The sequence below is a fragment of the Gymnoscopelus braueri genome, assembly GCF_963280865.1.
Source record: "Gymnoscopelus braueri genome assembly, chromosome: 20".
In the NCBI taxonomy this organism is placed as follows: domain Eukaryota; kingdom Metazoa; phylum Chordata; class Actinopteri; order Myctophiformes; family Myctophidae; genus Gymnoscopelus; species Gymnoscopelus braueri.
This window is the reverse complement of record NC_137622.1, coordinates 45,546,489-45,568,299: the sequence shown is the minus strand read 5'-3', so window position 1 is coordinate 45,568,299 and position 21,811 is coordinate 45,546,489. Positions and strand designations below refer to the sequence as shown.

General features: G+C 39.4%; 2 protein-coding genes across 3 annotated transcripts in view; both read left to right on the top strand.

The window, feature by feature from the left end:
- The first annotated feature begins 1,671 nt into the window (after positions 1-1,671).
- On the top strand, positions 1,672-16,351 carry aldob (aldolase b, fructose-bisphosphate). The gene is made up of 9 exons (XM_080416152.1): positions 1,672-1,845; positions 7,295-7,407; positions 8,557-8,762; positions 9,976-10,030; positions 11,846-12,006; positions 12,117-12,200; positions 13,053-13,227; positions 14,132-14,331; positions 15,968-16,351. The coding sequence occupies exons 2-9, from the start codon at positions 7,296-7,298 to the stop codon at positions 16,061-16,063; spliced, it is 1,089 nt and encodes a 362-aa protein (XP_080272278.1). The 5' UTR covers positions 1,672-1,845; position 7,295; the 3' UTR covers positions 16,064-16,351.
- Positions 16,352-19,887: 3,536 nt separating this feature from the next.
- The window catches only part of rnf20 (ring finger protein 20, E3 ubiquitin protein ligase), a 55,182-nt gene continuing 53,258 nt past the window's right edge, over positions 19,888-21,811 (top strand). For both annotated transcript variants that reach the window (XM_080416803.1, XM_080416804.1), the window contains exon 1: positions 19,888-20,008. The gene's annotated coding sequence lies outside the window, so the exon portion shown is untranslated. The remainder of the gene's footprint in view (positions 20,009-21,811) is intronic.

Here is a 21,811-nt window from a genome sequence, read left to right as displayed (position 1 = left end):
ATGAAAGTTTGTTGTCAGAGGGCCAAATGCAGATCTTGTTGAGTTCAGAGGTGAGAGTTTTCTCAACCTGCAGCCTGTCCCTGTCCGAGACTAGCAGGGCCGAGTCATCTGCGAACAGGAACAGCTTGCAGTCGCAGGCTGATGACATATCATTCACATAAATCAGGAACAGTAAAGGTCCTAGTATACTTCCTTGAGGAACACCACAAGTCACAGGGAGGGGGGGGGACTGGGTGCCGTTTACTTCCACCACTTGCTCCCTCCCTTCCAGGTAGGATCTCATCCAGTACACTGACGTATCATCAAAACCTATTGCTTTGAGCTTATTGATCATGATTGGGTGATTAACGGTGTCAAAGGCCTTCTGGAGGCATGTGTCAGTGGAGTGGTTTGTTCTGAAACCAGATTGGAATTTGTAGATTAGATTTTTCTCTGCAAGATACTAATCGACCTGTTCATAGACTATTTTTTCCATGACTTTCGAGATGGAGCTAAGAATAGAAATAGGGCGGTAGTTGCCAGGGTCTAATTTGTTTCCTTTTTTGTACAGAGGGGTCAGTCACCCTTGCTTTTTTTAAATCGTTAGGGACCCGTCCCTGTATGATGGAGAGGTTTATTATGTGGGTAATGATTGGAGCAATGGAGGCGGCTGAGTCTTTTAGAAATTTGGCGGGGATATTGTCGAGGCCTGTGGCTTTGTGTTGATGAAGAGCACTCAATTTTTTAAACACCTCTTCTGTTTTCACAGGGGAGAGTTTAAAATCATCTTTGCGTACACCCTGTTTTTCGTAAAATGAGTCAACATACTCTTCACCATAGCACCCAGAGTGAGGGGGTAGTTTTTCAACCAAATCTGAGGTTATGGTCGTGAAGAATATGTTGAGGATTTTACTCACTTCATGTTTGGATGTGATGAGAGTGTCATTCACCTCGAGGCTTATGTTTGTAAACCTGGTTTTCAATTTCTTGCTGCAGCCTAGTAGGTTGATAGATTATTACTGTATGGATCATGCATTCAGGTGGTGATAGATTATTATTGTATGGGTGATAGATTAGTATTGTATAGATCATGCATTGGGTTGATGATAGATTATTACTGTATAGATCATGCATTGGGTTGATGATAGATTATTACTGTAGGGATCATGCATTGGGTTGATGATAGATTATTACTGTATAGATCATGCAGCTGGTGGTAGATGATCATGCATTTATCTCATGCCACAGAATGAGTGTCAGACACATGCTGTTCCTTCATAAACTGAACATGAACAAAGTCCACAGAACACCATTGATGCACAAACACGCCCACAAGTAGAGAGTAACTAAGTAGCTACATTTATACTCATTTACATGTTTTGATACTTCTACTCCATTACATCTCAATTACTTTTACTCGTGTCAGATTTTGAATTCAGCCCTTTTACTTTTGACAAACAGAGTATCTTTATTATTGATGCTAACTTTTACTCAAGTAAAAAATAAACATCACAGAGAGTACTTCCTCTTCTACCACTCGACCACGCCCCCTCCTGCGTGTCTGCTCCAATCACAGCAACGGTGCCGCCGCACGCCCTGCGCACGCCCCTGCTCATCCCGCACGCCCCCCCTCCACACACACACACACACACACACACACACACACACACATACCACCATAACGCCCGCACACACACACACACACACACACAAGTGATGAGGACGAAGCCCTCCTCTACTCTTTAAAGTCAATAAATATGAGCAGAAAGAGTTGATCTTCTCTTCAATCCTTCTGACACACAGAGAGAGAGAGAGAGCGGCTCCACTTTGATCTACTGCAGCTCGACCATACATTAATACTGACAAGTAAGATTACTAAACCAACACAAGGTGCTTTATCTGTCTTTTAGACCCTTTTTATTGTTACAAAAAGGTATACAGTGTAAACCTTTTTGTAACAAAAATATCTGTTTGTCTTTATCCTCTGGGACTTTAGCCTGTCTGAGCATGTTTAGACTGTTGGGTTTGTAAATGCATTTTAGCTTTTATAGTTTGTGCAACTTGTTTTTATATTCATTCATAATTAAAGCCCCGTTAGGAACCTCTCACTCCCTGTACAGAGGTTCGTAATGGGTTCCATTCATAAAGTTGTTCATGTGACACATTGTAGCATCGGTTGGTTAGTTTGTATCTCTGTGGTTCTGAAGCTGAACATAAGCGACGTGGATGAGTTTTTATAAACTTTAAAGTGTTTTATAGCTTATAGTTTGGTCGGTAGGTGTGAATCCAGGCTAGAATGTAGAACATCAGTCTGATGGGGCTGATGGTTGATGTGTTCCTGCTCCTCCATGTTGTTGGATTGATTGCATCAGAACATGAATGATCTCTCTCTGCTGTTTCCATTGTGTTCTGTATGAATGTAACTTTAGGTTCGTGTTTAATACGTTATTTTCTTCATTTGGAGCGTTTTGCATCGAGTTACTTTAGTTACATATGCAGTAGAATGTAGTTTACATGGAGTTTAGTTTACATGCAGTTTAATGCGGTTTACAGCATGCTGGTGGTGAACAGATTGAATCCAACGTGTCTCAGTTGTTCTGTTGCTTCCAGACATTGTTCTGTTTCTGTATGAATGTTACTTTATATTCGTGTTAAATTTTCGTTTATTCTCTTCATTTGGAGCGTTTTGCATGGAGTTTAAATGGAGTTTATAGCATCGCTGTGGTTGTGAACATAATGTCATTAGCTTGGGAGCAGAAATACTGGTGGATTAGATTCGTGTCAACTTGTTCAACTGTTTGGATCAGACTATACACACTATAGTAGGTCTTTTATTAGACCTGAAACATGACTGTCATATGATCATGACAGTCATGGATGCACGTCAACCTGGTGTGGTGGATTTCTCCATTTACAGCCCGTACATCACATAAACGTTCTCATTTCAATGTATTATACTGTATAATGGTGCTGACCTCATGGCCATGGATGTTACAACTATGTACGGGTCCTCAGAATTACCCGTATCTTCCGTATTGTTCAATAAAAAGCATTTTAAACTGATCGGTGGCCATTTTCTCCGAATTCCTTATGCTTTCAACTACGCGACTTTATCGGTTGGGAGGCGTATTGCACTGTGATACATTATAACTCAAATGGGAAAATGGCCACCGATCGGATTAAAATGAGTTTATTGAACACTGCGGAAGATACGGGTACTTCCGAGGACCCGTACATAATTGTAACATCCATGGCCATGAGGTCAGCACTTTATATGTGAAATGTGAACGTTTATGTAGATGTACGGGCTGTAAATGGAGAAATCCACTACACATGGTTGACGTTCATCCATGACGGTCGTGACGCAGGCAGACGACCGTCATGTGAACCAAGGCTTAGGTCTTTTAGATCTGTTTATCAGGTCTGGTCTCATTGTGAACACAACTTATAACGTGTCTCTGTAGTTCTGCTACATTGTGTTGTGTATGAATGTTACTTTGTGTTCGTGATGAAGTTGATAAACTTTGCATCGTTTTAAATGATCATCAGCAGTAAGATATAAAGCACCCTGTTGGTGTCAACAGATTCTTGTGTAACTATTGAACTAACTCTATGAGTACAGTATGTACACATACTGTACTCATAGAGTTACTGTACTGAACCTTCACATCCGCCTTAACAGTCTGCAGGTATAAAAGGTATTTATGCTTTGGCAGTTTGCCAACAAAGAATTGATCAGTTGCTTTTGGCAACAAGGAACTCTCTTGTTGTCTAATACTATAGGAGCTACTTTTAGCTTGTTTTCTGTTTTTATTTGACTTTTTTAGTTTTTGTTGTTGCACTCTTTATGCTGTCTTACTCAGTCAGTCAGTCACCTACTGTTCACATCCGTGTTCTAGCGACAGTTTCAGGTAACACTGCTTACAGGAAGAGTGGGCCCTGGACCAGAGTGGGTGTGGGCCCTTCCATGTAACATTTCATCCAAAAAAAATATATATATATAAATATATATATTAGAAAAACTGTCTTAAAATGATAGTTCACCCAAAAAGAAAAAAAACATTTTTCTATGGATTACTCACCCCATGGAGAAATTCATGGATATTGTTAGTTTGTCGCATTCCTGAGCCAATAATGTGATGACGAGCAGTGTGTTCCGGGTAGGAGACATAAAGAAGACTCTTTGTGTCTAATATTTCTACAAATTGCTACAAAACCTGTATATCCGACATACAGGTTTTGTAGCAATTTGTAGAAATATTAGACCTTTTTGTTAAATGTTCATTCATGTTCTAATCATGTATACTTAGTTTACATTATTTAAGACCACATTTTTCAAACATGTATTATTAATTTTTTAACATTTTGGACCAAATAGACAGTTTTACATCAAGGTGCCCACTGCCCAGTGTTCCTTAGTGCCCAGTCTTCCTGTTACACACTGAACTGTACACCAGTGGTTTTCAAGTCGGTCAAGGACCCCTAAATTAATATGCATTTGGCCGCAGAGTCGCAGACCCCCATCTGAAAATGTTTTGTGCCAGGGACCCCCGGAAGAGATTTATGTAAAAATAAACATGGAAGATACAAGTGTGAGCTTGTACATCTGCTATCTTTTAATAGCCAACATATAAATGGATTAATTGAATTGTGATCCTATATATATTAAATACTGAGAACCCCCTGCAATCATGTTGCAGATTAAACCTTTATAGACCTGTTTGACAGACAGCTGTCATCAGTGTATTGATGTGTATTTTCACATTTAACCATTTAAACCATCAATACTTGGTAAACTTGACGGTCACTCTACTTGGTCTGCTCTTTTTTCCATCTACACCAAACCTCTTTGCCCAAAAATACGTTGTGAGCTTGTAGATCTGCAATGTTTTATTGGCTAAAGTTCTCCTCAGAATAGGGATGCTAGGGTTCAAGTGGTTCATGTAAAAAAAAGAAAATCCTATCGCACAAAGATTTGGCCGCCCCCCTGTAGCCTAGTAACTCTGAGGACCCCTAAGGGTCCCGCCCCCCTGTAGCCTAGTAACTCTGAGGACCCCTAAGGGTCCCGGAAGACCCCTGCTCTAAAATGATGACGCTTTTGATATCTCTGGTCATTAGTTTTCTGGTCATTATGTTTTATGTTTGATCCCTGATTCTGGTCTGACTGAAAAACTGAATTAACTTCATGTTTATATTGGGAACACCTAGTATCATATGTTTGATATTTATGATTTTTTTCTGTCTTTAGTTCACAGTTTAACAATGTGATTAAAACAATATGTTAAAGGACCAGACCACTTTTGGTTTATGTTGTGTAGTTACCCTGCCATGATGCAACTTCAAAAGTGGAAAATAAATCTAAAATAATTGCTCCATTGATGAGAAATTGATAATTCAAATGATGCTCCTCATTGACTTGCATTGTACGGTAAAACAGTAGTGGGTTTGGTGATGTTCTATATTGTCTGAATCAGCTTTGTTTGTGTTTGTTTATGTGCTAAAAGAGTGACTTTAAGAGCTGTTTCACCATACTATGTAAGTCAATGAGGAGCATATTTTGAATATTTCTAAATCAATGGAGCAATTATTTTAGATTTCTTGTCCACTTTTGGAGTTGCATCATGGCAAGGTAACTACACAACACAACCCTCTATCTGTGGTCTTGCCCTTTAACCACATTAACCCTTGGGTCCATATCTTGGGCAATTCCTCCATGAATTGAGTACATGAGGATCCCATTTGAAACCAGCCATTAGACTAACTGGACCATCCATTTTAGTTGACCTTGTATTGTAAGCTGTACTTCATGTGCTTTTTCTCTGCAACCTTCTAAATAAAGTATTCAATCAATCAAGTTTTCAAAATCTACAAGCTCACAATATGTAGTGAGCTTGTAGATCAGGCAATAAGGCTGAAGAGTGGTTTAGAAAATGCACCAAGCACGAGGTGAGCTTGTAGATCTGGTAGATAGATAGACCTATAGGCTATAGGGCTTTAAGTAGTTAATATGCACGAGGTAAGGTTGTAAATGATGCTTCATATTAATCTAATTGGGTCAAGAACAAGGCACAGCTTATCTGTTCCGGGTCAAAGTTCACCTAGCTTACAGGCCCAAATATTGACTATAGCTGTTAGTTAGTTTTATGACAAGAACATTCAGGTTGAAACGGACAGGAGAGACACTATATCAAAAGCACTTTTTAATGTACAACTTAACATTTAGAATTACACTGTTATTTCTAATCTTTTTCTTGTGAAAAAAAACAGGAGGATCTGGGCACTCTGGATTAAAACGGAAGGAAAGTCTTTATTAATGAGGAGTAAAACGGAGGGAAAGCCTTTATTAATGAGGAGTAAAACGGAGGGAAAGCCTTTATTAATGAGGAGTAAAACGGAGGGAAAGTCTTTATTAATATGAGGAGTAAAACGGAGGGAAAGCCTTTATTAATGAGGAGTAAAACGGAGGGAAAGTCTTTATTAATGAGGAGTAAAACGGAGGGAAAGTCTTTATTAATGAGGAGTAAAACGGAGGGAAAGCCTTTATTAATGAGGAGTAAAACGGAGGGAAAGTCTTTATTAATGAGGAGTAAAACGGAGGGAAAGCCTTTATTAATGAGGAGTAAAACGGAGGGAAAGTCTTTATTAATGAGGAGTAAAACGGAGTGAAAGTCTTTATTAATGAGGAGTAAAACGGAGGGATTATTATTGCTCCTTCCTACCTCAAGTGCAGTCTCCCTACAACCCTTGACTCACAACCTCCGCTCTGCAAACACTAACCTCCTCAAAACCCCCAAGACCAACCTACGTACCACGGGGGCGACCAGGCTTTCTGCTCGGCCGCCCCCGAACTGTGGAACGCCCTCCCTGTGGAACGACTTTTTAAAGAGATGACTAATACTAAAGACCTACCTTTTTAACAAAGCATGTTTTACCTCTTGGCTTTATGCCCCCATGTTTTAAATGTTTTGTTTCAGTTTCTTAGATGTTTTTAATTATGTGATGTTTCTTTTTTATGCAACTGCCTATGTAGCACTTACATTTTCACAGATGTAAAGTGCATTATAAATAAAATCTATTATTAATATAAGGAGTAAAACTGACGGATTAATAATATGAGGAAACTGCCAACATGTTTCCACCTCCGTTTTACTCCTGAGTGCCTGGATCCTCTGTTTGATGTCTGATCCGTGAGCATACTGAGATACTTTGAACCATTTAATATAGTCCTGTTCCTGGTTGTTCTGTCGTGTCAATGGTTTACTTGTATGTGTCCATTATTAGGCTGACTGACCAGTGTTGTTGCATTCTCCTTCAGGATGACTCACCAGTATCCATCGCTGTCTCCGGACCAGAAGAAGGAGCTGTCAGACATCGCTCAGAGGATCGTAGCTCCAGGGAAAGGGATCCTGGCTGCAGATGAATCCACAGGTCTGAACGTCACTATAAACATCTAACAGTCTGTTCAACACCCAACAGTCTGCCCAAAGCATTAGAATACCTGCTTTAGAAATGCATTCTGGTCCCCTGTCTCCAATGGGTAGAGGGTAGAGGTAGAGGGTAGAGGGTAGAGGAAAAGGGTAGAGGGGGTAGAGGGGGTAGAGGGGGTAGAGGGTAGAGGGTAGAGGAAAAGGGTAGAGGGTAGAGGAAAAGGGTAGAGGGTAGAGGAAAAGGGTAGAGGGGCTAGAGGGTAGAGGGTAGAGGGGGTAGAGGGGGTAGAGGGTACACCTGGGACGCAGAAGGTCTCGGGTTTGAATGTGTTGAGGTGTTCATGAGCAAGGCACTTGACCTCTAACCCCGCTCCCCTGTGGGCAGCACTCAGCTGGGTGAAGCTGGAAAAACAGAATTTCCCCCTCGGGATGAAATTAATCTAATTATTGTAATCATGGAGGGAAGCCAGGAGGAGGGTGATATATGTCACTATATGTCATAAACATCTCCACCAGGCACCATGTTACTGTATCATAACTCATAATAAATATAAAACCTCTCCCTCAGGCACCATGCTACTGTATCATAACTCATAATAAATATAAAACCTCTCCCTCAGGCACCATGTTACTGTATCATAACTCATAATAAATATAAAACATCTCCACCAGGCACCATGTTACTGTATCATAACTCATAATAAATATAAAACATCTCCACCAGGCACCATGTTACTGTATCATAACTCATAATAAATATAAAACATCTCCACCAGGCACCATGTTATTGTATCATAACTCATAATAAATATAAAACCTCTCCCTCAGGCACCATGCTACTGTATCATAACTCATAATAAATATAAAACATCTCCACCAGGCACCATGTTACTGTATCATAACTCATAATAAATATAAAACCTCTCCCTCAGGCACCATGCTACTGTATCATAACTCATAATAAATATAAAACATCTCCACCAGGCACCATGTTGTATCATAACTCATAATAATGATAAAACCTCTCCATCAGGCACCATGCTACTGTATCATAACTTATAAGTTATAAAACAGATAACTCATAAACGTCTCCATCAGGCACCATGTTATTGTATCATAACTCATAATAATTATAAAATGTCTCCACCAGGCACCATGGCCAAGCGTCTGCAGAACATCAACGTGGAGAACACTGAGGAGAACCGTCGGTTCTTCAGGAACCTGCTCTTCTCCGTGGACATGGCCGAGAGTGTGGGCGGAGTCATCTTCTTCCACGAGACGCTGTACCAGAAGTCTGACAGCGGCGTCCTGTTCCCCCAGGTCATAAAGGGGAAGGGCATCGTGGTGGGGATCAAGGTGAGAGGCTCCGGGGTAACGGGGTTAACCCATTCAGATCTGAGGCTCATTTAAAAAAACGCCTTTTAAATCCTAACCTACAATAAGGTTTCTTTTTTATTTTCATAAAATGTATACGTTGCCTATTCAAAAAATAGCAGATACACAAGCTTTCAGCATGGCAGGAAGTGACTCGCTGCAAGCTTGTATATCTGCTATTTTTGAACAAATTTGGAAAAATTGCCCCGTTTGGAAATTCTTTTCATTTTTACATAAATCTTCTCTTCTGGGGGGTCCCTGGAACAATTTTCTGATGGGTGGTCCGCGGCCAAATACATATACATTTGGGGGTCCTTGACAAACAAAACAACACGTTTGCTTTCCCAGATTGAAGGGTATAAGAACTTTCCTTAATGTGTTAAAGCCACACTGTGTCACTTTAGATTAAACAACTTCTCTGGTCAGTCAGCGTAAATATACCGTCTATGTATTTAAAGGCATGCTATGTAACTTTGCCCTGTGTTTACATAACAAACATGAAATAAAATTCATGAAATAAGAATTCTGTGGGGGCTTAATTAATTTCTGTAGGTAGGGAGGGGCATGTCCATTTATGCAGTTGTGGGTGATCAGCAGGACCTTTTTAGTCGATCCTGGCTGAGACGGGGAGCCAGTGCAGTGAAAATAGGACCGGTCAGCCACTACAGTGTGATCAGCCACTACAGTAGTGTGATCAGCCACTACAGTAGTGTGGTGGTGTTTACCTGCAGAAACGCATTTTCCTCTCTCTCTGCGTTTTGTTTTTTTCAGTTTGTTTTGGTAGACGCCGCCAAAACATCCCTGTCTACCAAAACAAACCCTGAAAACACCAAAATACACAGAGAGAGAGAGAGAGAGGACAGTGTGTTTCTGCAGGTAAACACCACCACTACTGCAGTGGCTTCAGGGCAAAGTTGCGTACTATGCCTTTAAACTTAATAAATAAATAAATACAGTTTCTGACAACACTACAGAACCCTGCAGCGCTTGTTTTGGAGCGTTTTATTTAGAACTGAGTTCTGGGAATCACAGATCTAACCGGCTATAGAAAGACCAGAGGCGTCTCCCTAAAATAAATGTTATGCAGTAGAACTTTAAACATATCCTTACTGGCCTTGGAACCTTTGACCAGAGAGTTTAAATGTTTGTTAACTTGTATAAATGGATGACTTAGCGTCTGTCTCTGTTCTAACAGGTGGACAAAGGTACAGCTGGTCTGAATGGAACAGATGGTGAAACCAACACACAGGGTGAGGATAACATGAAGCCTAAATGACTAATGAATAAAATGTCTCCTTGTGTCATCATGTAGAAACATCACTTATAGGTGTTTCTGACATCCGTCATGAAGCGCTTATTAAAGAAATGACTATTTCTATGGTTTACCTTCCCGGTGATGTTTTTGACTCACAGAGAATTTTTGTTTGTGAAACATTCCTTATTTTTGGATTCTTCTGATTCTTCATTCACCGTGAATGAGAAGTCAAAAATGAAGAAAAAACTTGTTGAATGGAATTAATCCGAGACCCGAATTAACAACAAAACTGTCCAAAACACTGTCAAAGTTACTGAAATATGAAATATCACCACAGAAGAAGAAAATAAACTTTTAAAACCCTTCGGGTTCAAACCATGACGACATGCACTAGTGATGAACCGGAGCTCATTCACACGCATGTGTGCATCTTTCCTGAATGAGCCGCTTTAGCCCGGAAGTGTTTTAAAAGTTTACTTTCTTCTTCTGTGGTGATATTTCGAAACTTCTCTCAGCGTATTTTGGTAGAAGAGAAATTAAATCGTATGAGCTTGTGTTTTGGACTTTATGGAGGGACTTTATGGAGGGAGTTTTTATATAGTTTTGCTGTTATTTTGGGTCTCGAATTAATTCCATTCAAGTTTTTTTTCTTTATTTTTGGATTCTTCATTAACCGTTAAGGAATGTTTTACAAGCGAAAAGGCATTAGTCAAAGACTCCACCATTATGTATGTTATTGGAACATTTGTAATTATGTCTCGTGATATTGAGGTAAAGCATTTTAAACTTCAGCTTTTGTTTGGATGAGTTCTTCTAGTTTACGCATCATACTCATACAGGTTTCTATCTCCCAGGCTTAGCCTGCCGGCAGATCAGTTTATTGTGGATTGGCATCAGCCACTATACTCTGAGTCCTCCTGTCCAACCTGATGTGTTGTAGGTCTGGAGGGCCTCTCACAGCCATGTGCTCAGTAGGATGGTTGTTGTGTTGTTGTGTTATTGTATTGTTTTATTGTTGTTGTAGGTCTGGACGACCTCTCAGAACGCTGTGCTCGGTACAAGGATGCTTATTGTAGTGTTGTAGTGTTATTGTAATGTTGTATTGTAGTGGTGTAGTGGTGATGTAATGTTGTAGTATTGTGTTGTAGGTCTGGATGGCCTGTCAGAGCGCTGTGCTCAGTAAAAGGATGGTTGTTGTAGTGTTATTGTAATGTTGTATTGTAGTGGTGTTGTGTTATTGTAATGTTGTATTATTGTGTTGTAGGTCTGGACGACCTCTCAGAGCGCTGTGCTCAGTACAAGGATGGTTGTTGTGTTGTAGTGTTGTTGTGTTATTGTAATGTTGTATTGTAGTGGTGATGTAGTGTTGTAATGTTGTGGTGTTGTAATGTTGTGTTGTAGGTCTGGATGGCCTGTCAGAGCGCTGTGCTCAGTAAAAGGATGGTTGTTGTGTTGTAGTGTTATTGTAATGTTGTATTGTAGTGGTGTAGTGGTGATGTAATGTTGTGTTATTGTAATGTTGTATTGTAGTGGTGTAGTGGTGATGTAATGTTGTGTTATTGTAATGTTGTATTGTAGTGGTGTAGTGGTGATGTAATGTTGTGTTATTGTAATGTTGTATTGTAGTGGTGTAGTGGTGATGTAATGTTGTGTTATTGTAATGTTGTATTGTAGTGGTGTAGTGGTGATGTAATGTTGTGTTATTGTAATGTTGTATTGTAGTGGTGTAGTGGTGATGTAATGTTGTGTTATTGTAATGTTGTATTGTAGTGGTGTAGTGGTGATGTAATGTTGTATTATTGTGTTGTAGGTCTGGACGGCCTCTCAGAGCGCTGTGCTCAGTACAAGAAGGACGGCTGTGACTTCGCTAAGTGGAGGTGTGTCCTCAAGATCGCAGACGGATGCCCGTCGGCGCTCGCCATCGCAGAGAACGCCAACGTCCTGGCGAGGTACGCCAGCATCTGCCAGCAGGTGAGGGAGAGAGAGAGAGAGAGAGAGAGACATTAAAGCCCCGACATTAATAACATTATTGTAATGTTTCTGTTGGTTTAACATTAACGTTTGTGTCTGTGTTCCTCCAGAACGGTCTGGTTCCCATCGTAGAGCCAGAGATCCTTCCTGATGGAGACCATGACCTGCAGCGCTGTCAGTACGTCACCGAGAAGGTCAGAGGTCATTTAAACCTTTATTTAACCAGACAAAGATATTAAGAACAATTTGTGATTTACATTGTGTGCCTGGCAGAGGACATGATGTGTTGTCAGGTATTAGCAGCAGTCTACAAGGCTCTCTGACGTCATAATAATAATAATAATAATAATAATGATAATAACAATAGTAATGTTATCTCTAGTCCAGGGGTCTTCAACGTTTTCAGGCCAAGGACCCCCTAGCTGAGAGAGAGATGAAGTAGGGACCCCCACTACATATTGTATAGAGATGAGAGATAACGTAGGAACCCCCTCTATATTGCATAAAATTGTGTTTAGATTAAACTTTTTTTGTTTACTTGGTCTGCTCTTTTTTCCCTCTGCACCGATACCTCTTTGCCAAAAATAGCAACGCTGAGAGGCGTTGTGAGCTTGTAGATCTGCTATTTTTGGCTAAAGTTCTCTTCAGAAAAGGGATGCTAGGGTTCAAGTGGTTAAGGTAAAATACACACAAAGATTTGGCGGACCCCCTGTAGTAACTCTGAGGAGCCCCTAGGAGTCCCGGACCCCCTGTTGAAGACCCTGCTCTAGGTTCTAGCAGCGGTCTACAAGGCTCTCTCTGACCATCATAATAATAATATTTATATGTATTATCTCTAGGTTCTAGCAGTGGTCTATAAGGCTCTCTCTGACCATCATAATAATAATATTTATATGTATTATCTCTAGGTTCTAGCAGCGGTTTACAAGGCTCTCTCTGACCGTCATAATAATAATATTTATATGTATTATCTCTAGGTTCTAGCAGCGGTTTACAAGGCTCTCTCTGACCGTCATAATAATAATATTTATATGTATTATCTCTAGGTTCTAGCAGCCGTCTACAAGGCTCTCTCTGACCATCACGTCTACCTAGAAGGAACTCTGCTCAAACCCAACATGGTGCTGGCTGGACACTCCTGTAGCAGGAAGTACACGCCCCAGGAGGTCGCTATGGCAACCGTCTCCGCCCTGAGGCGCACCGTCCCTGCTGCTGTGCCTGGTGAGTGCGCACACACACACACACACACACACACACACACACACACACACACACACACACACACACACACACACACACACACACACACACACACACACACACACACACACACACACACACACACACACACACACACACACACACACACACACACACACACACACACGTACGTTGATGTGTGTCTCTCTTATGGTAGCAAGATGTATAGACTGTTAAATGTGTGTTTATTCAACCTTGAAGAGCATTCAGTCTAAAGTCATTCTCTCAGCAAAGTGCTAGTTAGACTTTACTGCAGCTGTCTGAGAGTAGAAGTCTGTGTCCGTGGGGGACTTGTTGATCTGCTATTTTCAAATGGCCAAAATGTATATACTGTAGGGCTGAAGTGGTTCATGTATGTGTTGTAATAATAATCAAAATCTACAAAGTAACTAGTAACAATATTTGTCTCTGAGATGTTGTGCAGTAGAAGAAAAAGTACTGAAAACTGGAAATACTCCAGTAAAGTAAAAATACCCCAAAAATTACGTACGAGTACAGGGACCCCCAGAAGCAGAGATCTCAGGTTAGACTGTCAGCATATAATCTCTCTTTAGTACGTTTTCTTTTTAAAAGCGATTTTTATTTTTTCCCCTACTCAAATCTTTGCTTCTGGGGGTCCCTGGAACAACATATTTTGAGATGGAGGTTGGTGGCCAAATACATGTCATTTTGAGGGTCCTTGACATGAAAAAGTTTGAGAACCACTGATATAGAAACATAGGTTTTTCAGAAAACTGTTAGGATTTAGAAGACATTTGTAGAATCGGGCTCAGGTCTTAATGGGTTAAGGGATGGCGTAGAATAGTAAACGTGGAATAGTAAACGGACGGACGGACGTTGATGTGTGTGTGTGTTTCTCCTCCAGGGATCACCTTCCTGTCAGGAGGTCAGAGCGAGGAGGAGGCGTCTCTGAACCTGAACGCTATGAACCAGGTTCCTCTGCACCGGCCCTGGAAGCTGAGCTTCTCGTACGGCCGGGCGCTGCAGGCCTCTACGCTGGCAGCCTGGCAGGGCAAGGCCGCCAACAAGGAGGCTGCTCAGCAGGTGTTCAGCAACAGAGCCAAGGTAGGGCTGACTGACTGACTACCAACCACCATGTGGGACCATGTGTAGCTCCTAGGGACCTTTATCCTTATCGTTTATCGTGATAAAAAAAACTCTCATGCATTAGGAGGACTATATCAGTCACCAGAACCAAGGACAGGTGTTTTCAATAAATCTAACAGGATTAAAATGGAGTTTGAGTTACTATGGGTTTGTATAGGAAAAACACACAAGCCTGAGTAGACGTTAAAATGTCCCTTTAACTAAAGTGAAATGTCCCTTTAACTCAGAGGGAGGTCTGTAGAATCAGGTGGACATTGTTCTATAGTCTCTCTATCATAACTGTTCTATAGTCTCTCTCTCATAACTGTTCTATAGTCTCTCTCTCATAACTGTTCTATAGTCTCTCTCTCATAACTGTTCTATAGTCTCTCTCTCATAACTGTTCTATAGTCTCTCTCTCATAACTGTTCTATAGTCTCTCTCTCATAACTGTTCTATAGTCTCTCTCTCATAACTGTTCTATAGTCTCTCTCTCATAACTGTTCTATAGTCTCTCTCTCATAACTGTTCTATAGTCTCTCTCTCATAACTGTTCTATAGTCTCTCTCTCATAACTGTTCTATAGTCTCTCTCTCATAACTGTTCTATAGTCTCTCTCTCTGTTCTTTTTCCCCCCTGGAACAGTATTTTCCACGGCCATTTTTTTTAGAGCCACTGATATTATAGCAACATACGTTTAAAAAAAACACTGTTTGGATTTAGAAGACATTTGTAGAATCCCCCAGAAGCAAAGATTTGAGTTAAAAATGTTAAATTTATAAATATATATATATATATATATATATATATATATATATATATATATATATATATATATATATATATATATATATATATTTTTTTTTTTTAAGATTTGCACAAATTTCCCAAAGTTTAGATCTACAAGCTCATAGCGCGCTATGAGCTTGTACAGTATATCTGCTATTTTTGAATAGCCTAAAGAAATCAAAAAATGAGATGCCCGGAATACTTATACTTTTTTACTTATTTTCTATCAATTATTCAGATATTTTTGTCTCATTCCTGAACCAATAATTCAATAATTGAGGACTCTGCTGCTTGGTGAATAATTAATAGTGCTCTACCCTTTGTGCCTCTTTCTCTCTCTCTCTCTCTCTTTACATGATGTTACTTTAGTCGTTTAGTTTATTATTAACGCCCGGCGTTGAACTTTGACCTGTCTTTCATTCTGTCTGACTTGGAACACGCTACACGCGTGTGGACCGCCTCTGTCCTAGACTACAGCAAACGGTGTTGTTGCCATGTCTGCTTATTATAAGCGACTGTGGGCTTGTTTTTCTGTGGCTTGTAAATACTGGTGGTTGTGTGTTTGGCTTGTTTCTAAAGCGTAGCTGCTTGCTTCAAAAATATAAAAAATATTGTTTAAACCAGTGGTTCTCAGACATTTTCATGTCGAGGACCCCCAAAGGACCCCCAAATGAACATGTACTTGTCCAGACTATTGGTGTAGGCTGGCCCCTGACCATGGGTCCTGCTCTAACCCCTTAACCTTAACCTTAACCCTTGGAGCCCAAAGACTAATTGACCTTGTTGACAATAAAGTTGACTTTTGTCTTTTTTGTGTGTGTTGCAGATCAACGGTTTGGCCTCTAAGGGGCAGTACAACCCCTCTGGAGCAACGGACCAGTCCTCTACGCAGTCTCTGTTCACAGCTAGCTATACTTATTAAATATACTGTCCTCTATGTTTATTAAATATACTGTCCTCTATGTTTATTAAACATACTGTCTATGTTTATTAAATGTCCTCTATGCAGTCTCTGTTCACAGCTATGTTTATTAAACATACTGTGAACATTAAGCAGAAAAAATAAATGAGTGACCAAATATTCTGGACCAAATATGAATAAAACCAAGATGACTCTGAGATGTGTTTTTTCTTACGATGCCAGAACACCTGAATGCAACGATTATTCCAACCTTTGTTTATCAAATGAAACGCAATAAATGACAAACTGTGAACAAAGTGATGGAATCTCTTGTGTTTTACTATAAATGTGTGACTGAAAGTGAATTAACGTCACAGTTTGGAGGAGACTTGTTTGAACCGTGACGCTTTGATCTCCTGAAAACAAATGGTTTAAAAATGTTAAATGAAGTAAAAGTAGAGCTGGGGTTCCAGTCCTAGGTTTGCAGGTCTCTTAAACCCTTAACCACTTGTTCCGGTCCCTAGGGCAGGGTTCTCACAGTGGGTGATGTGGCACAAGTCCAGGACGCCACAGAATACTTTGATGATATTTGGAATTTATCAATATCCCTTCCGTTTAAAGGGATAGTTCACCCCCAAAAAAATATTATTTTCTATCAATTACACACCCCATGAAGCCTTGAATTCATGGAAAAATGTTCGTCTCATTCCTGAGCCAATAATGTGATGACCAGCGGAAAGATGCTAATGTCTCCGGTAGGAGCCACAAAGGAGTCTCTTTGTGTCTCCTACCGGAGCCACAGCCGGTCACATTATTGTCTCAGGAATTAGAAGAAAACTCTAATATCTCCATGAATTCAAGTCTCAATGGGGTGTGTAATCGATAGGAAAAAAATCCTTTTTGTGGTGAACTATCCCTTTAACCACTTAGACACTCTGTACTTACACTGTACGTGGAGACACCAAATCTCTTCGCCAAAATTAGCAGATCTATAAGCTCACAACGAGCTTGTAAATCTGCTATTTTCGTCGAATGTTCCCCCCAGAATATGGACGCTGGGGTTCAAGTGGTTAAACGTCAAGTATAAAGTTATTCTCAATCTGTTCTATAATGGAAACGGATATTCAGTTTTTCTTGTGACATTCTGTATCTCAGGGGATACAGCTGATCTCTATACATTCTCCTCTTTCTCTATAGATGCAGATTTCTATAGAGGAACACTAGTTGACTTGATATGTTCTACAAATACACAGAGTTGGTATTAAACTTTTTATATATTTTCATTCGACTATTCTACTGTGTACTCTCTGAAGCAGGGGTCTTCAACAGGGGGTCCGGGACCCCTAGGGGATCCTCAGTGTTACTACAGGCAGAGGGGCACCAAATCTTATGTGCGTTAGGAACTTTCTTTTTTTACACATTAACTACTTGAACCCTAGCATCCCTATTCTGGGGCGAGCGTTCACTGAAAAATAGATCTTCAAGCTCACATGTTGTGAGCTTGTAGATAGGCATTTTTTCTAGATTTGGTGTAGTAATGTACAATAGTAATTTAGGCCTACAAAAAAATAAACATTATGGTTTTCGCCCGACCCCAACAATATCCAAGAGTATTAAAGCAATGAAGGCCCTTTGGTTAAATTAATGAGGCTTCCTGCATAGATAATGAGACAGATTAAATAAGCTGTTAAATAAGAACATTTATTGGTTGAGGTGAATATGGATATATTTATTGCACTCAGTGGGTCAGAACATCAAAGTACAGAATGTCTGTAAAACTCTGAGGTCTGACAACTAAAGAACAATAAAAGGAGATAAATTGGAACTGGTGATTATCATGAAGTCACTATTAAACATTAACTTAAAGACTATGACCTTTGACCTGCTGCATTGAGACAAGTCACCTGACGGCAACAAGGACTTTAAGTCTGCAATTTAATAATGATAATAATAATGATAATAATAATAATAGTGTACAAACACTTTATGAAACATGCAAAATATATGACAGACATTTTAAAGAAGACAGACAGTAGTAGGACAGACAGACAGACAGACAGACAGACAGAGCAATTAGAGCAACTAATCAGATTAATGAATGAACATAAGTGTCACTCATATCAGTCTCAAGTCATAATAGTGACCATCTAGCGCCCCCTGCCGTCCTGGTGAAACAAGAAAACAATCCCCACTTTGATCAGAGCATTTGATGCCATTATGATTGACACATTATGATTGACACATGATGATTAACACATTATGATTGACACATTATGATTGACACATCATGATTGACACATCATGATTGACACATTATGATTGACACATTAAGATTGACACATTATGATTGACACATTATGATTGACACATTATGATTGACACATTAAGATTGACACATTATGATTGACACATTAAGATTGACACATTAAGATTGACACATTATGATTGACACATGATGATTGACACATTATGATTGACACATCATGATTGACACATTATGATTGACACATTATGATTGACAGTCAAGTCCTCAGTGTAATGTGACTCTATCATAACCTGTGTCAAACTCCACATTATTTAAGAGGTGAAACCTGGAGTTGGTTTGGTTGGATGACACACAGAGTATTCACACTGTCAGAGTATTTAGAAAAGGCCTGATAGAGAACATACATGTGATGTGTCATTTATTTCATTTATTTATTTGTTTAGTTTTGGGGGTTTACCAAACATTTTCTTTTGTGCAGCTTTCCAGGAAGAGAATGTGATTTTGTTTATTTGTGTTTTTGGTGTCTTATGATAATAAAGGGATGGATGGGTCTTATGACAAGACAGACAATAAAAATGCATTCATTCATTCATTCATACATACATACATACATACATACATACATACATACAAACATACGTCCATTGAAGCAGACAGTCTCTACTATTAAAATCATAACTCTATGAATTTACAACAGATTCTCAAGCTGTTCAATTTGTAACAAATGCCAGACATGGAGTTACATCATCATAAATGAATATTTTCATACCAAAATACTTTATCTGATCTAAGTATTGAGTCATAATTGAAAACATTTCTGTCTCCAGTCACTGAAATAGACAATATAGATGAAATATGCAGAAATGGTCTTTTCTGTCTGTAGGCTATCCTATCCAACATCATGTCAGTTATTCAGGTCAGAACACATTACATCTGTGGAGGTGATTTGGTCCAAAACGATTTAAAACAAAAATAATGATACAGCAATGAAGTAAATACATAAAAAAAAAACACAATTTAATTCAATTGTGTTTTTTATTAAGCTATGCAAGGCAGCTGCACTGAACTCTGTTACACCTTCCCTCCACTAGGTGGTGCTGTAAGAATTGTCAACGGGCCCAGTTCAGTGTTGCCATGTCCTTTCATTACAAGCGACTCACTTGTAAAGGTTTTTATTTGGGCTTCCTTCCTAAATGTTGTTTAAACCATGCAGTGGTTCTCACACATCTTCATGTCAAGGAGCAAGGACCCCCACATTTACATGTATTTGTCCGCGGACCCCCATCTGACAATATTGTGTGTCAGGGTCCCCCATCTGACAATATTTATGTTGTTAAAAAAATATTCCAAATGTTTTGGTCCAAGATGTTTGTACACCTGCACATGATGTGTGTGTGTGTGTGTGTGTGTGTGTGTGTGTGTGTGTGTGTGTGTGTGTGTGTGTGTGTGTGTGTGTGTGTGTGTGTGTGTGTGTGTGTGTGTGTGTGTGCGTGTGTGTGTGTGCGCGTGCGTGCGTGCGTGCGTGCGTGCGTGTGTGTACTGTCCCTGTTTCTCTCCCAGAACCTGGCAACCCTCCACTTCCGGAGGAGGAAGCCTCCTCCAGCCGCCAGAAGAAGAAGAAGAAGCTGCAGCATCATTTCTACTTTATTTAGTAACAGATAAATATCATTAACATTCATATGTACAGCTTTAAGAACAAGGTAAGGACAACGTGAAGAGTTTAAACATCAAACAAACATGAATAACTCTTTATTTAACATTAATAAACAGCTTTAGTTTGTATTAAACACCAGGCTAAGCTAACAGAGCTAACGTTAGCATGAAGGATCTGATACAATGAGATGAATCATGTTTATCTTATTACCAGTAGTGTAAAGTAACTAAGTACATTTACTCAAGTACTGTACTTAAGTACACATTTGAGGACTTTACTGGAGAATTTTCTATTTTCAGTACTTCTACTCCACTACATCTCAGAGACAAATATTGTACTTTTACTCCACTACAATTATATGAAATGAGTACTTTTACTTTTAGTATGAGTATTTTTACTCCACTACAACTACTAGAAAACTTCCGTAACTTTTAACATTTTGATAATTATTAAAAAACATACATTTACCTCTCAGACCTGTATATATATACTTAGGCCATTTGAAAATAGCAGATCTACAAGCTCACAGCGAGCGCTGTGAGCTTGTAGATCTGCTATTTTCAAACAGCCTAGGTATATATAGGGCTGAAGTGGTTAATGTATGTTTTGTGATAATAATCTACAAATATAAAGTAACTAAAGTGTTCAAATAATTGTAGTGGAGTAAAAGTACAATATTTGTCTCTGAGATGTAGTGGAGTAGAAGTAAAAGTATTGACAATTGGAAATGCTCCACTAAAGTAAAGATACCTCAAAATTGTACTTAAGTTGGCTACAATACTTGAGTACATGTACTTAGTTACTTTACACCACTGATATCACATGGGCAGTAATTCATCTAATGATCAGCACACATCTCACACTTTAAAGATTTTTCATTTTTTTCCTCCAAAATAGCAGATCTACAAGCTCACAGCGTGGCATGAAGTGACGCACTGTGAGCTTGTAGATCTGTCTATTTTTTAACAGCCAACGTAAAAATCTAAAATGACACACAGATGCTCTCCCTGTGTTAATGGAATGAACAAGATAAATAATCACATAGAATAGAACACAGAGAGAACAATAAATGTAGATAAACGTGTCATCATGACACATTTAAAGTCAAGACCACTTTGGTAGAGCTTTACCAAAGTGGTCTTGCCATTTAACCCATTAAGACCAGTTTTGCTATTCAAAAATAGCAGATCTACAAGCTCACAGCGCGGCACCGAGTGCCGCGCTATGAGCTTGTAGATCTGCTATTTTTGAAAAAACGTGAACATTTGTGCAAATCTTTGAATATATATATATATTTTTAAAGCAACATTTTTAACTCAAATCTTTGATTCTGGGGGGTCCCTGGAACAACATATTTTGAGATGGGGGTCCGCGGTGAAATACATATAATCTTGACATGAAGAAGTCTGAGAACCACTGATGCAGCAACAGAAGTTTTAAAAAAAAACAGTTTTAGAGACATTTGTAGAATATATATTCATAGATTTGCTTGAATCTTCAAGATACCGGCAGAGGTAGAGAGTCTAGAGACCGTCCAAACCTTTTTAGTAGGCAGGTACCTGAAAACATGGCCTCAGTCTGACTCAATAACAGATTACAGGTGTTTCAACCCCGTCCTAAAAACAGGGTCCCCACGGTCATGAAATTCCTGGAAATATTTTGAAAAAAATAATAAAAAAATCCAGTACTGGAAAAGGTTTGGAATTGATCAAAGGTCCTGGAATTTATCACGGGTCCTGGAAAAATATTTGGCTATGCATTGTTTTTGGCTATTGATTTTTTTTTATACAAAACATTTTCACAAACATTACACAAAATATGTAACATAAGTAGTTTTTCGCCGAACGGG

What these genes read in the sequence shown, in the direction of transcription:
- aldob (XM_080416152.1), top strand. Translation starts at nt 7,296, where the DNA reads ATGACTCACCAGTATCCATCGCTGTCTCCGGACCAGAAGAAGGAGCTG. An exon ending in GCATCGTGGTGGGGATCAAG is followed by an intron (nt 8,763 to 9,975) that starts GTGAGAGGCTCC and finishes CTGTTCTAACAG; the next exon opens with GTGGACAAAGGTACAGCTGG. An exon ending in ACGCCAGCATCTGCCAGCAG is followed by an intron (nt 12,007 to 12,116) that starts GTGAGGGAGAGA and finishes GTGTTCCTCCAG; the next exon opens with AACGGTCTGGTTCCCATCGT.